The following is a 16,697-nucleotide window of genomic DNA, read 5'->3' on the forward strand; positions in this document are numbered from 1 at the left end:
GAAAAAGAAGGTTAGAGAAGAGGAATTTGAAAACGAATGTTAGCTGTAAATAAGTCCGTTAAATTTCATTTCATTAATCATGTTCATTTAAAAACTAGTGTATCGATAAATCATTAAAATTTCAAAACATTTCTTATATTTGTAATCTCCATCTTTTGGACACTTCTCTTTAACATTAGTATTTAAAAATAATAAACAATCAGTGGCGGCTTTTGGGGGTAGGCAGGATAGGCCGGGTCTACCCAATAATTTTAATAGCTTTAAAATTGAAAAACATATATTCAAAAATTATGTTAATGCATGTAAATAACTTTTAAATGTACTAAATCACTCAATATATTAGCGTCCGTTAAAACAACGATGTTATTATATTACCACAGAAAGCATCGAATCGCATTCAGGCGTTTTAAATATCATTAATAGGCCCGATCGGAAGTGGCCGACCCAGCTCACATAAGATCCCCGTACAAAAATCGTTTGAAGTTGAGCAGCTTGCCGGACAACGATTTATATTGTCGTCTTTATGCTTGCTGTTTAGGCACCAGACGATCGGGCCTACGGTCACCATCGTTGTCACTTGTAACGTAATTATCGAATTGTAATATAAATTTTATTTTAAATTATGATAAAAATATATGTAACATAATATATAATTGTAACATATTTTTAAACAAACCTTAGAAACAAACAACACAATTGCAAGTCTCACACAAAAAAAAAATGTATTACACACACTGGCGGCTACAGAAATTTTTTTGGGGAGGCCATGGATCTTGAGGGTGATTACTTTTCTCTGATGCAAGGTCACTTTTAATATTACCACCAATAGGATAAGTGGGTTTTTAAATATGTTTAACGAGAGGGGGATGGTCATGACCCCATGACCCCTCCCTCTGGATCCGCCACTGATTACACATAGCTATTATGTACTTTGCTGGCTTGGCCTAGCCAAAATTTTACCACACCAGCCGCCACTGTAAACAATACATTAATTCTTAATTTCTCAGTAAGAAAATCGTAGCATGCCTAATCAAAAATTAATAATTCATTTTTTTACAAAGCTGGAAGAACATTATATCATTTGATTCATTCAAATATATTCAAAATATTCTAGGAACCCTTCCATAATTTAAATAAGAGCATACAAGATAACCAAATATCGTAAAAAACTAACCTGGAAATAAAAATTATAATATTATTTGTAGCAAAAAAAAACATTATTGTAACTAAAGAGCAAGAAACGCGTCAAATGAAAGCTCGTAAGTTAGAAATATGCTCACACTTTTAACAAAGTTTATTAAAAAAAAACAGTTAAAAATATCGCGTTTGAAGCCGCACAGACATCTTATCAATTTTTGTTAGAGTATCATTTGAAATAATTATTATAGTCAGCAAAAGTAAATTTATCTGTTTATATTTTTTAGGTTAGTGACCTAAGAGGTTTTTTTCATAGATATAATACCTAGACTACGGTCTGCAATCTAAACCCTTTCTCCAACTGCGACAGAGAAAAAACAACCAACAGCCCTTGCATCTCTTTCTGATGACTGGGGTTTATCGATCACGTGACCTTCCTATTACCTAACAATCTCCAGTGGGAAGATGACTTTGGTCGATAAATTTGTCCGTTAGAAATAGATGTAAAGAGTGCTAGCATCTTTTTTCTCTGTCGCATTGTAGGAACGGGTTTAGATTGCAGCGGGAAGTCTAGGTATTATGTCTATGGTTTTTTTTTCGATTGAAGTTACTAATTGAAGCCTTTCATTTATATTTATATTACATTTAAGTGTAGTATAAACATTTAATTGAATGAAACAGCATTATTTTTTTTTGTCTTGGATGAGCTTCAATCACTTCCGTGAATAACGATTATTCACTTACTAGTATATATTTTGGAAATGGTAAACTTTATTTACTTTACACAATGATTCGCCACCTATTCCATTCAGGAGTAAGAATGAAATGCATATTAGGCTGTTGGCCAATGTAATTGTAGAATCGCTCACCGTTTTCATTGAACCTCTAGTTACTTCCAAATGAACCGAAATTTCTGTAACACCCTTTGATCGGTAATTTAAGAGTGACAAAATCCAAATCTAAAGATGAGTTTAGTTAAAACTACTTTAGATCTACAATTTTTCCAACTTTGTATTCATATAAAAATTTTTTTCAAACGTGTTTCACACCAAGTCACGAAGTACAAGTATTACACACCACAATACACGAACAATAAAAACATTCACAGACCAATAGATCACATGAAAGTTAAGAGTGACATAGATACTGTGTTACTGTGTAAAAATGAAAATGAAATAAAAATAGCATGGTCGCCGTGAACCTCTTGGGGAATTCCCAAAGCTAAAAGTTTTAAAATATCACTGCAAGTTTGAGAAATTGTTTTCCAGTTACTTTCAATTTCAAGTACATTTTTTAATGAGAATTAATCGTTTTTAGATGAGCTTTATTATTAAATCTGAATTTTGGTAATAGACAGATATGTCTTTTATATACCTACTTTATTTAAATTGACTATTATATTACCCTCCCCCGTAATACTATATTATTATGTCTTTATTTTAATCATGTTTTGAATATGCTTGCGACAGATTCCTCTCTTTGTTCCTTTTGTAAAACAACATATTCAGTTTATCTTTTAAACGAGATTAAGACTGAAAAGTGACATGTTGATTCAAGAATATGCTGCCTTGGAATCTGTATTGTGCTCCTGTTTAAAGTAAAATAATACATGTTTGTTAATCATATTCTTCCTTCCGGTAATCGCAATAGGTGATCAAACAACATTCGTTCCTCAGGCCCTTAAGTCTTAAAAACCTCGCACTGTGTCTTAGATAGTTCATTTTAATGGCATTTATTCGTCGTTTCATTTCTGCATTAATGATCTGTAACAGACAACCGATTCTATTGTTTTTTATACCACCAACGGGAGTCATGTCAAGTGTCTTGTCAGACTGTTTTTTATTCATACGGCCACAATGTCCCGATTGTTTTTCTCCATATATTTTTATCTTCCTTTTCTGCTCCTTCAAGAAGCTGAAGTTTAATGTATTGTCTAAGTATAAAAATAACCCCGCTTAAGTATAAAATCCAAAAGATCTGCTGTTTCGGATCGGAAATTACGAGTGAAATCGAGTCAACTGATGAATGAGTAGTACGGTGAGAGATAGGAACTTAGGCCTAATCATTGATCATTCATTGATGAAGGATTTAAAAATCTAGCTAGGAAATCTAAATGAAGTAGTCACAGAAGGTAGAATTAAATTTACTTTCCTTTTTTTCTTTTGACATCGACCATATGGCCCTTTTCGGAGATTTATGTTTTATTTCGCATCTCTCTTAACGTCCAACACAGGTAAGTTAAACTAAGTCCACGTTGAAGTTGATTGTGCATTATAAAGAGATCTTTTGGGCTCAAAGACCTTTCCACACTGCGACCTGAAGGATCTCTGATGTATTTTCAGTATATATGTTTGTTACCAAGTTAAGGTATAAAAAGACCAGCTTCAGGTATTTATGGGGTTGGCAAATAATTATCTTGCAGTTACAGATGGTATGTTCGCCCGATTTTTCAAAATTTTTATGGAATAAGTATGTTGCTGTGTCCATTTTGTTCATTTCAGAGATATGAGATCTAAGTAAGTAATGTCCAATGAGAACACCAGGTGAGTTCAGTTTTCTGAAGCTGTAAGTATTTTTGTGCAATGATCAGAAAGCTGTTTGCTTGCCTTTGGTGTGGAATGTTTTCTCAATACCTAAAAAAAGTTGTTTTTCCCATTTTTAAACATATGCGGGTTCTTGGTACATTGCAGAATGGCATTGGTCCGATAAAAGGACTCCCTCAACAATCCCGTTATGCTCATATGGCAAGTTACAATAATATAGCAGGTCTGGTGTAAGGATCAAAAACCAGAAACCCATACTCCTATTTCCTCCGCCATCTAAAAATTGCATTCCACAACAAATCTCCTCAACTAAGCAAAATTCTTAGCCAATTGGTTTCTAGTACTCGTACAGAGTATATCGAAATAAAAAGGAAAAGACAGTTAAGATTTGATTCCCCATGTCTCTCATAACATCTTTATCAACGTCTGTTTTGCCTTGCAATTCTTAGAAGGCACCGATTAAAGCATAATTCTGAATTTGGTTTCGAAAATTAGTTTACGATTTGATTATCAGATGTCGCTACATTGCGTCTATACGGAGCCATGTTAGAGTTGCTTCCTAAGACAGAAAAGATTTATTTCACGTTCAGAGCGATTGCGAAAGCCGTTCTGATTAGGCCTATTAGGCCGAAATACGTATAAGCGGATGCGCAAGCGCCCTGTACGTGAAATCAAATCTTAACTGTCTTTTCCTTTTTAAATCGAGAGATCTTGGCAATGGATGCCAGTTAATATACAGTAGTACGAACAGTCATGTCAGAAATGGAGTGAGTATTATTTAAAAAAACGAGTGGAAGGAACATCTAGTAAGGGTAGCCCGAAGATCCAACTAAATGCAGGCGATACAACATGAACATGAACAGTGCCCTTGGAGTGCCCTTGATTGTAAGATGCTGGAGATTCCTGTAGACGAAAAGTGTTTTATCGGACGTGATTTGAATGGATATATTGATAGAGAAAAAGCGGGAATAGAAGGAATTCATATAGGTTGGGGGATGGTAATAAGAAATGATAAAGTATATATTGTGATGACTTTGCAGTGACATGGGATGTGACTGTGGCTATAGTTTACGAATCTATATAACGTGAGTATGAAATAATGTTTTGTAGATATATTTGTCATGTATTGAGTTGTTCCAGTCCTTAAAATCTCCAATCAGGTTATGCATGTTATGCTCATTATATTCCACATGTTTTCACAATAATTTAACATAAACATTTATAAAATAAAAGAAGTTTGAAAAAACTGCGTTTTTACTATCGTTAACTATCTATTTCTAACCAAACCCAATATAAAAAACCGATTAGCTCACTTTCAGCTAAGCGAGAAATCTCTTACAACTGGAAAAACAATCCTCGTCTTGATTTTCACTTACCCCACTGCAGGTAAAGGTGAGTTGCCATGTTTAACTTGTTGACCTGGTTCTAATGCTCTGAAAATAAAAATTAAAACAAAATGATAGAAGACAATGGTATATTAGTGATGGTATGTATGCGGTATGAGTATTTTAAAAGAAAGAAAAACTAAAACGAGTACAACATGAGTGTTAATTCGGTAATTGAACGTATCTGTCATGCAATGTATGTAAATGACTACTTATGCTCAAACAGAACTAGTTTTTCGTATTTTATCATGCTGTCATTTTCTTCTCTTAATAATTGTAGAGTTTTGATGATTTTCTCAAAGCCAATTTTGAAGGATGCAATTACGAATCTATCTGATCTGCTATTGGTGATTTTGGAAACTAGAACATATCAGCGTACAATATACGTATGGATTTGAAAATGAACCTTAGAAGATTGCTACATACTTCGTTTCCTAATAATATACTTACTATCAGACGTTGCCACCTTACAAATATTTTATCTTTTTCCAAAATTTATTGTTTTCTGTTAAAATACACTCCTGGTACAAAATAAATGCAACAGGTTAATATTAGTCAATATTTGCAGTTTTTTTAATTTTATTTTTAGTCCTATTATAATAGTATATGAACAAACAGTAGACAAATGACCAATTTGGGGAATTTGGCTTAAGACTTAATCCAATAGCCACAGATCGTATAGATTTTATGGTTAACATAATGATTTTGTATAATTCAGTGACTGGCATAGTGGAATTGGTTTTTCTGTTGACGAAAATATAATATATTCACAGACCAGAAGGATCGTAGATACTCGGGTAGCTAGGGTAGCGGGTACTCTTCTATTTAAAAAATCTTTTTTAAAAGGTATATATATTCCAGGGAGATATTGAGTCAGCAGCACAAGATGAAATAGGAACAGAAACTTGTACCCGAAAAAATCACTGGTTTGACGATGAATGCAAAGACGCAACACAGAAAAAAAATGAAGCCTATGCAAAAATGCTTACCCGCCGAACTAGAACAAGTATAGAGAATTACCAGACAAAGAGAAGAGAAGAAAAGAAAATACACAGAATGAAGAAACGAAACCACTTAAAAAAGGAACTTCAATATATAGAAAACCTCAACAGAGAGAAAGAATTCAGAACATTCTATAAGAAAGTTAACATCAACAGAAAAGAATTCAAGGCAAACACAAATCAATGTAGAAGTTTAAATGGCGATCTATTAATAACGAGAACAGACGTACTAAACCGATGGACGGAATATTTTAACCAGATACTTAATATAGAGGAAGAAGAAAACCCGGAAGACGAAAGCTGTGAGGTAAGCGGAGCAGACGAGAGGGAGGAGGATCCACCAACGATCCTGGAAGTTAAAGACCTTGTAAACAAACTAACCAGAAACAAATCACCCGGAATAGATAATCTCCCAGCGGAATTATATAAAGGTGGCCACGATATCATAATAGCGCTACAGCAGCTTATAAAAGAAATATGGATACAGTAGTCCCTTCCCAATGATTGGAATATTGGAATACTTTGCACCAAACACAAAAAGGGAGATATCTTTGAATGCTCTAACCATCGAGGAATTACGCTCCTAAATGCAGCGTATAAAATATTCTCCAATATACTATGCCATCGTATGGCACCATATGCAGAGCGAATAATAGGACAATACCAGGCTGGTTTCAGAGGTGGTAAATCAACAATTCATCAGATTTCAACCCTGAGACAAATTCTAGAGAAAACACTGGAATACGGTGTAGATACGCACCACATATTTATAGACTACAAGGCAGCCTACGAATCTGTAAATAGAAGAGAATTGTTTAGAGCAATGATAGACCTAGGAGTACTAAATCAATTGGTAAGTCTAACCAAACTAACCCTTGAAAAAGTTGAATGCAAAGTACGAATCCAGGGGGACTCTCTGAACCTTTTAAAACAAATAAGGGGTACATCAGGGAGACCCACTCTCCTGTATACTATTCAATCTAGCCCTGGAAAAAGTAATACGTACGTCAAAAATCACAACTACCGGTTCAATATATAACAAATCTGTGCAAATCCTAGCATATGCTGATGATATCAATATTGTTGGGAGAACGGAAAACGCCGCACGAGAGGCGTACGTAGCACTAAAGGAAGCGGCTACAAAAATGGGTTTAATAATAAACACCAATAAAACAAAATACATGAAAATAGGTACGCAACCACAAATACTACGGCCACTTGTTATAGAAAACGACGTCATCGAAGCAGTACACGAATTTGTATACCTGGGAACGTTCGTCAATACTGAAAATGACACTACCGCAGAGATAAACCGCAGAATTTGCACGGCTAATAGATGCTATTTTGGGCTTAATCTCCTTTTTAAATCTACAGTTATATCAAGAAATACAAAAGTAAAACTTTACAAAACAATAATACGCCCAGTCCTAACATATGGTTCAGAAACCTGGACTTTAACAAAAAGCAATGAAAACATCTTAGGATGTTTCGAAAGAAAAATACTAAGGCGAATCTATGGAGCGGTAAATGAAAATGGTGTCTGAAGAAGACGATACAACTTCGAACTCTATAGAATATACCAGGAACCAGATATCGTAAAACACATTAAGATAGGACGTCTGAGGTGGGTAGGCCATGTAATGCGGATGGAGCAAACCGACCCAGCTAGAAAAACGCTCCTTGACCTGTTGGTCAAAGAAGAAGAGGAAGACCCAGAACAAGATTCCTAGATAACATAGATCAAGATATGAGAAATATGGAAATACGTGCTTGGTGGAGGAAGGCGATGGATAGGGACGACTGGAAAAAAATTCTTGGGGAGGCTAGGACCCACACAGGGTTGTAAAGCCAAAGTGATGATGATGATATATATTCCAAAATTGCGCTTTCGAGTTACATCACAAAACGTTTTCGAACTAATAAGTCCATCATCAATGCTGTTACCAGGTATACATGAGGGAAGCAACTAAAATGTGGGTAAAACCCCTTTAAATGATGTTAACTTTGTTAATTAATACATATTTGTTGTTAAAGTTAAATCATGTAGTTTTAAACAGATTTACATCATGGAAACGCAAGATTTCCATGTGTTGCCAACCCAAGAGAAGGTATCTCTATGGGTCCTCGATAGCAACTTCAGTTGCTTAGGTTTCAATTGATCAGTTGTATTTACAAAACAGCATAAACTCAAAACGAAACGTTTCCGCTAATGTATGGAATAGTTAACATCTAGCTTGCTTCTTTCCTCTCTTATCTGACTGAGATCTTCAAGAGAAGGAATTTCAATCCCTTCCACATCCAAGGATGAAGCATTTTGAGCGAGAGATTGTAGAGTTTTGCAGATCCTTCGTCAAAAATTCTTTTCATTCCATCGAACTTCTTAAACAATACCCTATCTCACTGTCAGACATTCTAATAAGTTTTGATATCGTTTCACTTGTTACAAACATTCCTATATAGAAACTCTAAACATTCTGAAAACTAAATATAGTATTCAGCAAGACCACTTGTCTCTCATTAAACATTGTATGTCCAACACTTATTTCTTCTTCCAAAATCAATTCTACAGACAAATATATGGTGCCCCAATGGGTTCCCCACTATCTCCAGTAATTGTCAATATCTTTATGGAAGACTTTGAGACACAAGCACTATCCACATCAATGCTCAAACCCACGTGTTGGCTACGATATGTTGACGATACATTCGTCATTTGGTCTCATGGCAGGGATGCTTTGGTGTCTTTTCAAACCCATCTGAATGGTATTCATCCTAGTATCCAGTTCACGATGGAGGTGGAAACTGATTCATCCCTACCGTTTCTCGACGTTATCATAAAGAAAAACCAATCCCAAGGTTTTCATCACTCTGTTGTATGCTAGTCTCATTCAGTTCGTGGGGATTACTATTGTGTGATTGTGTTTTGTCGGAACAGGTTTATAGATGTTTCAACGAACTCATTAGTCATTGCCAGTTTGAGCATTAAAATAAAACTTTTGAGTTAGTTAATTTTTGTCGTCAATGGCTTACAGTGAATTATTTGTGTTATCTTCTCTCGGTCGGATAGCTTAGTTACATCTTGTAACATGGCGCGGTTAAGATGCTTTCAGATCGGGTTCTACCGTTGGTTTTTTGACTTCCGTATTGGGTATACTTTTGAGGCATTATCTCTATTGTTGAGCTTTCTATTGCCTTGTTTTTTTAGTACGTAATGCCCTGAGGTCTACTTTGTATCGAGTCGTACATTTATGTGTGTGAAGGAAGGCAAGATTTGCTTATTATTTAGACTTTCTTTGTGTTTGCCTAGCCTGGTGAAGATTTGTAGTTTAGTTTGTCCTATATATTTTTGGTCACAAGTTCCGCCGGATATCATTTATGGATAGAAACAATAGATACATCGTCTGTATATGTCTCAAAAAAGTAGCTGATTTTAAACAGTATGTAGTTAAATTCATTTGTAGCCTTCATTTTTATGACATCGTTGATAAGAATATTCGGCTATAGTCCTTCTATGAGGTCGTCTTGCTCTACAAGTAGTTTGATATGGTATCGAAGACTAGTGGTTGCTATGATGGCAGCTAGATATTTTTCTACTATATTGACTAGGAAATTAATGGCAATATGGGTATAAGTTAGACTAGTAAGTCTTCAATTTCCATTTAACCGATAGAGGTAAAGATCATGTATTGAATACAATGGAGGCAAATACTAGACATATAAAGATTTTTCTACTCATCAAGTTACTTATCAAATATTAGATACAGCTTATATTTAATTTAGATTAGACGTTTGTAACGTTATAAACGTCACATCTTTATTAATTTATATTTAAATAATTATTTTATTTTAATTTCTTTATTAATTTATTAATTCCTTTGCTTTCAGTTTCGTTTTTACTATTTTTTCTTCAAAAACTAGTTGGCGCCATCGGTCTTTCTTTTCTTTCTCTTTCTTTCCGGTAGAATAAATATTTGCCTTCTCTCTCTCTCTGTCCGGTAGACTAAATATTCTGTTCTATGTTGACAGAAAAGCTAATTCCATCATAGATATACATCTTATGACATATGTGCTAACTTCATTTCAATCTCCAACTTATTTTCCGGCAATCAGCTTTTCTGACATAATGGGATATGTTTTTTTTGTCTACAATTAAAATTTATAAAAGAAGGCAAAAATTTTTATAAGCTTCATTTTATGGTCTGCAGAATTCTCTTGGGTACTTTCATTGTAATATATATTCTATAATTCTGACAGCATTTTCAATATTCGTAATCGTAACCTCACTCGAATTGGCCGTATTCTACATTTTATTGGCCGTATTATGAAGATTTCAACCAAGCAAGAAGAGCAATTTCCCTTCTCAATAGCATCCTTTGGAATCAATCAATCTCTAATAATAACAAGCACAAGATATATAATACAATCATTAAAAGTATAATTACCTACAATAGTGAAGTATGGCAAATAAAGGAAAGATACAAGAGAAAACTTGAGGCAACAGAAATGGATTTCTGGAGACATTCAGCTGGAAAATCTAGACTAGAACGAGTAACGAACAACAGAATAAGAGAAATTATGAAAGTAAAACCTACAATACTAGACGATATTTGTACCCAACAACTCAGATGGTACGGTCTTGTACAGAGAATGTCTGAAGAACGTCTCCTAAAACAAGTCTTAATGTGGACCTCTCACTGTAGAAAAAAAAAAAAAAGAGAAAGACCCCGCCTTAGTTGGAGAGAAGGCATCAATAGAGAAATGAAAGACAGAGACATAGAAGAAGACTTATGGATGAATTGAGAGGAGTGGCAACTGGGTATCGGAAGACGTAGGAGAACGTTTTAAACCGATCTATACATTATGAAGATTTATTGACTTTATTGGAGGACCTAACCACTTAATTGGGAGGCCACACACATATGGAATAACTACAGCTCTCCGGAGGTCCTAATCGTCTAATTGGGAGGTCACACAAGCAGCCCATTGATGCTATCGATGCCATAAGTATCATCCACATTGTATTCATTGTAAAGCAATGGCAGCGTTGATTGTTTCCTATTTTTAATAAATATGATTAGTTAAAAATTGTTTTATTTGCTATCAGCTAGGGGTTCATGGTTTAATTTCTAGTTTAAGACAAGACGAACTTACACTTGAGATACTGAGCTAGGCGAAGCATAGACGATAAGCTCCCATGGTTGATTGAGGTATTATTTTTATAATAGTATTTCAATTCTCTTTGGTAGTCTTATCGTTACACGTTATAACTTGACTCAATATCAGACAACTACAGCATATTCACTTTAAGAACGAGTTAAATATAAACACAGCACACCGCATGTTCAAATGGCGTGACTCTTCGTCATTGGCGTAGATATTTTCGCATTGGTCAGAAAACAAAGCGTGTCTACGTTCGCTAGGTAATATTTACAGTTATGTACTGACTATCCAGTCCTCTATTGTTCAACCTGATTATGGATGAAATAATAAAAAAAGTTAGAACTAAAAAAGGATACCAAATGGGAGAAAAACAACTCAAAATAATCTGCTATGCAGACGACGCAATACTACTCTCTCAAAGTGAAGATGATTTACAAGGTATGCTGCACCAATTTAATATAACCTCCAGAAAATTTAACATGTTAATTTCCCCAACAAAGACAAAATGCATGGTTATAACAGCAAATTTACTAAGATGTAAATTGAAGCTGGAAGGTAAGATATTAGAACAAGTGATGGAGTTTAAATATCTAGGCATCACATTATCTAGCCACGGAAAGCTCGAAACCGAAGTGGAAGATCAAGTGAATAGAGCAAACAGAGCCGCAGGCTGCCTAAACGAAACAATATGGAGAAATAAAAATATCGGGAAAGAAACGAAAGGCAGAATTTACAAAATAGTCATCAGACCAATAATAACATACGCGGCAGAAAGAACAAAAAGGATGTTAGAAACAGCAGAGATGAAAACACTTAGAAAAATTGATGGTAAGACACTATGCGACAGAGCTAGAAGTACAGATATACGGCATAGATGCAAGGTGAAGAACATCAAAAACTGGGTAAGAAATAGAAGAGTAGAATGGAACGATCATATAAGCCGAATGACAAAAAATAGAGTAGTAAAGACGGCAAGAGACGGTTCCCCAATAGGAAGACGATCAGTAGGAAGACCGCGCAAACGATGGAATGACAACTTACTGGAGGCACATTGAAAAACAGACAGTCATGTCTATATAAAAAGAAGAAGAAAAAGAAGAAGACATCCAAATATATATTTATCATTTACCCACATACACACTTTACCTCCACCAAGCTCACAATCATAAACAAATAAACACCTAAAGAAAAAGCCAACAACACATAACCAATAACTACACACATCTATAAACACACACATCCATAATATCAAACACCAAACAGTGAGCACCACACACACTCCTTAAGAGTCGAATTCAAATCACAAGAACAGGGGGAGATTGGTTTTCTGTGGTTTCCCAATCTTATTGCACAACGATACCGGATCCTAGGTGAGCTATCCTCCACGCGTTTCAAACCAAACAAAACAAAAGGCCAACAATCTGAAAAGGACCGTTTTCCCATTGAACTTGTACTTAGTAGCGGACTTGGTCCATACGGCGCCCAAAAGGTTGAAATTCTTGTAGAACTCCTGCTTTACAGCCACGCCCTGTCTCGGAGAGAGGCAACATGACACTTACGTTTAACCAATAAATAATACCACCCTTGAAGAGGTACATAGCCTAAACATGGTAAAAACGTTGGATCGAGATATAGCAATGAAGAGGAGAAAAATCATTAAAATTTTCCCATTTTTTTAAAAATAGTTAAAAAATTTAGCCCACCTTTTGAAGTTTACGCATAGTGAAATTATCATTTCTAATAATATTTCAAAGCGATTAAAGCAAAAAACTAGGATTATATTTCACCCAAGTGAGAGTGTTAGAACAGATACTGTCTGGACAATAGATCAAGAAGAGAGGACGACCAATAGACGCGTTGAGAGAGTAGGGGAAGTTTGTAAAGAAAATTGATACTGACGATCCTAAGATCAAACCAAGATAAAAAGTAAAAAGGAAACCATCAATTTGATAATTTTATAATTCTTTACCAAGCATTCTGTATTTTAAAATGGTTAAATTTATCCAAATCAATTTTATTTGTATTTTCTGTAGAATAACGATCATCATCCTCGTTTATAATAGAGACCAAAAATCAGAGTCAATGACTAATTCATGATTATCAGGCATTAAATATGTTTTGCCATGCAGTCTAATCAGCCCATAGATAAGAAATTCACTCTCCTTATAGCCACACATTGCGGATTATCTCAAATAAAATGCCAAAATAATGCAAAAAAAGTATACAAAAATGGTACTCACAAAGCTCTGTTTTGATGACCGGTTTGGTTAGATTCAAGATGACTTCTGTCACTAAAAAAAGGAAATAAACATTATCAAAAACAAAATAAAAACACATAAAAGCCCTCTTGAATCCATTGTGCAGGTGTTACTCCCAAATTTCTAACGCAATTAAGCCAACAGATGCTATCTTGGTATAAACAGAGCATTGCGTGTGCAGGTGATCTTTATAGTGAACTTCCCTTTGAGAAAACGTACAATTTTATCATATTGTTAGATCGATTTTCACAATAATTACGTTCCTATTTTTTTGAACAACTTTAACATTGTATGCATTTCACAAAAAATATGAAAAATAGTTTATATAGCCCGCCGAACGAATATTTAGCAACATGTTCTAAAGATGATTAGTTTTATATATTTACAACTTACATATCAGTAAGCACTGTCATATATTAAGGTCTCTAACTCATCCACTACAATTAGTAGTACGATTGAGTACACAAGAGATATATTTGACCCCAACACCAGTTTGGTGGATAATATTAAAAATGAGAGAAGGATGAAGGTTTTAAAATAAGAATAGGATAAATTGGAGAGCAATGGCAGATGCCTATATCGAAAAAATAGAGAACGGGTGGAGAAGAAGAAAGCTGATCGGGAAGTTGCTTTAAAATCAGTTACAAAAATCCACCTGAACAGACAAACAGAAGTTAATTAACCGTATAATTCATGAGGAAAGCACCCATCATCCACAAATATGTATGACAGAGATGATTTCTAAAAACAAACACATTTGACATTGAGACAGTCAATTGACTAAAATCAAGATAAAAATATAAGACATGTGTGCAATTTCAAGAATGATTTTTGGAAGACAAATTGATAAATGCAAAGTAAATCAGTAATAACTCCTAAAGTCTAGATTGCAGGAAAGCTTTATCGGACAAATTAACAAATAATACCTCCAGTGACCAGAGAAAACTAAGGAAAACGCCGAAATTGCTCAAACACCAGCTGTTTTAGATGCACCAGATTTCTCATAGTCTAAATTAAGTGGAAATGAAAGTAGTTTTGGGAAATAAAACAGTCCAGATTCTTCAACTTTCCAATCATTTCTAATTTGTGTTTATTTGTCCCATAAGAAGTTCGAGATATTGTTTTTTAATTGTTTGAAGAATAAATAAGCACTTAGGTTATGAACATTCATTCTATGCGATTGGTATTATTTGTTGTTCGTGAATTTGTGAGGTAAGAATATCAAAGGATAAGATATTTACTATAAATGTTCATATTTTAAGGTTATGGTACTGTATGACTAAAACTTTATTTATTTTTTTACTGTATTTCAATGTATTGTGTTGTTGTTTTATAGGGGTTATTTTAAAATTATTCAATAAATCATTGAATATATTTACGAAGATAAAAATATTTAAATTAATGTTTTATTCTCTTTTAAGTGATAGTGATTTTATCCCCTAAAAGGCTAAATATATTCGTTTTCTAATAGTTAATAGTAGTTTTGTTGTCATTACTGAAAAATTGGATAAATGGATATCTTTAACACATTTTTACTGGCCATTATAAGTCCAAAAACTATTACAACATTCAAAAAACACTTTTTTAAACACTCATTATGACAATTTGATAGAAAGGTTTCCAGAGAATGTTATATTACAACTTAAACTACGAGAAAACGAATATCTCCAGTCTTTTAGAGGATAAAATCACTGGCAACGAAAAAAGAATAAAACATTAATTTCAATATTTTTCAACTTCGTAAATAAATTAAATGATTTATTGATTTATTTTGAAATAACCCTGATTAAAAAAATACCTTGAGATATAGTAAAAAAATAAATTCAAGTATTAATCAAACAAGAACATAAGAACATAAACATTCATAGTAAATATCTTAAAACTTTGATATTTTTACCTCACAAATTCACGAAGAACCAATAATACCAACCAATTCTTCAAACAATTAAAAAACCCAATATTTATGTGACAAATACACACAAATTAGAAATGTTTGGAAAGGTTTTTAAAAACCCCGCCCATTGTTACGTCAGACTTAGGTAGTCCATTACTTAGGAATGTCACGGGCAAATTGTTTATGGTGGGACTCTTGAAGCTGGTGCGTCTTCCTTTAAGACACTGTGAAAAGCATCAAATTATTAATTATCATTAATATTATGATCATTGTGATTGTATTTTTCAGGCTTATATTATAGCATTGCATTTTTTCGCCTGATTGGAAGATAATGTAGACGGATAAAATTTATCTAGTTTATTGAATGGGAATAAATCTCAAATTTATCTAGAATACGCTAGCTAATATAGAAATATAACAATAAAATATTTTTAGAACCATTTTTAAAGACATTAAAACTTAACATTAAAATTGACGGACAAAATACATGGGGTGTTTTTGTAGTTGGATACTGCAAACTTGTAGATCTTGTAATCCTACAAATTTACAGTGTATAACCGCAAAAATACCCCTGTATTTTTGTCCGTTGGGCATACTATCACGGTTTATACGAAGTTTCACTGAGAAAATTAAATTATTTTAATTATTTGTAATTAATCTGAGAATTAAGAGCGTAGCGCAAAATTTCTGAGCAATGCTTTTTAAATGCATTCATTTTTTTTCGAATCCTAAGAAAACTAATAAATATTTTTGAAAAATTTAAACGCAGAATGAAAGACCACATTATTACCGAGGGCCGAAAGTCCCTTAGAATAAACAAAAAGTTTTTTTGAATGAGATATTTGAAATTAAAAATCACACTAAATTTTCTCTTATTTTTCACCCCTATAACTTATTAAAACAAACAATATAGAAGTTTTCAGGGACCGTCGGCCCTTAGCAATAATGCAATCTTTCATTCTGCGTTTAAATTTTTCAAAAATACTTATTAGTTTTCTCAGGATTTGAAAAAAACGAATGCATTTAAAAAGCATTAATTTTGCGCCTATGCTCTTAACATAGTACGGGTGTCTAGCCAGCTTAATAATAACATTTTGGTTCGTTCACACTTTTATAGCATTTTCCACTTATCTTCCAATGAAACGTAAAAATATAATGTCTACGATTATCGCCAAATTGACACTTTTCAAAGCGTCTTACAGGAAAAAGCCCAAGTTACAAATTTGAGACCATAAAAAATCGCCCGTCACGACATTCTGCAGTTTAGTTTCCTCCTTAAGTTGATGTTGATGCAGTATAAACTAAAATTAAATAAGTAT

The 16,697-nt window shown here is 33.8% G+C and overlaps 1 protein-coding gene across 20 annotated transcripts in view; it reads right to left on the minus strand.

Annotated features, from left to right (window-relative positions):
- The window catches only part of LOC140449704 (serine/threonine-protein kinase MARK2-like), a 473,378-nt gene that overhangs the window by 14,013 nt on the left and 442,668 nt on the right, over nt 1-16,697 (minus strand). For 17 of the 20 annotated variants that reach the window (XM_072543024.1, XM_072543021.1, XM_072543022.1 and 14 more), the window contains 2 exons: nt 13,467-13,517; nt 5,057-5,113 (listed from right to left, as the gene is read on the minus strand). The exons of 1 other annotated variant lie outside the window; for it this stretch is intronic. In XM_072543024.1, coding sequence (XP_072399125.1) covers nt 5,057-5,113; nt 13,467-13,517 — 108 coding nt within the window. The remainder of the gene's footprint in view (nt 1-5,056; nt 5,114-13,466; nt 13,518-16,697) is intronic. 2 more of the 20 variants (XM_072543010.1, XM_072543014.1) reach the window with 2 other exon arrangements.

This window comes from Diabrotica undecimpunctata, chromosome 9 (assembly GCF_040954645.1).
Source record: "Diabrotica undecimpunctata isolate CICGRU chromosome 9, icDiaUnde3, whole genome shotgun sequence".
Classification (NCBI taxonomy): Eukaryota; Metazoa; Arthropoda; class Insecta; order Coleoptera; family Chrysomelidae; genus Diabrotica; species Diabrotica undecimpunctata.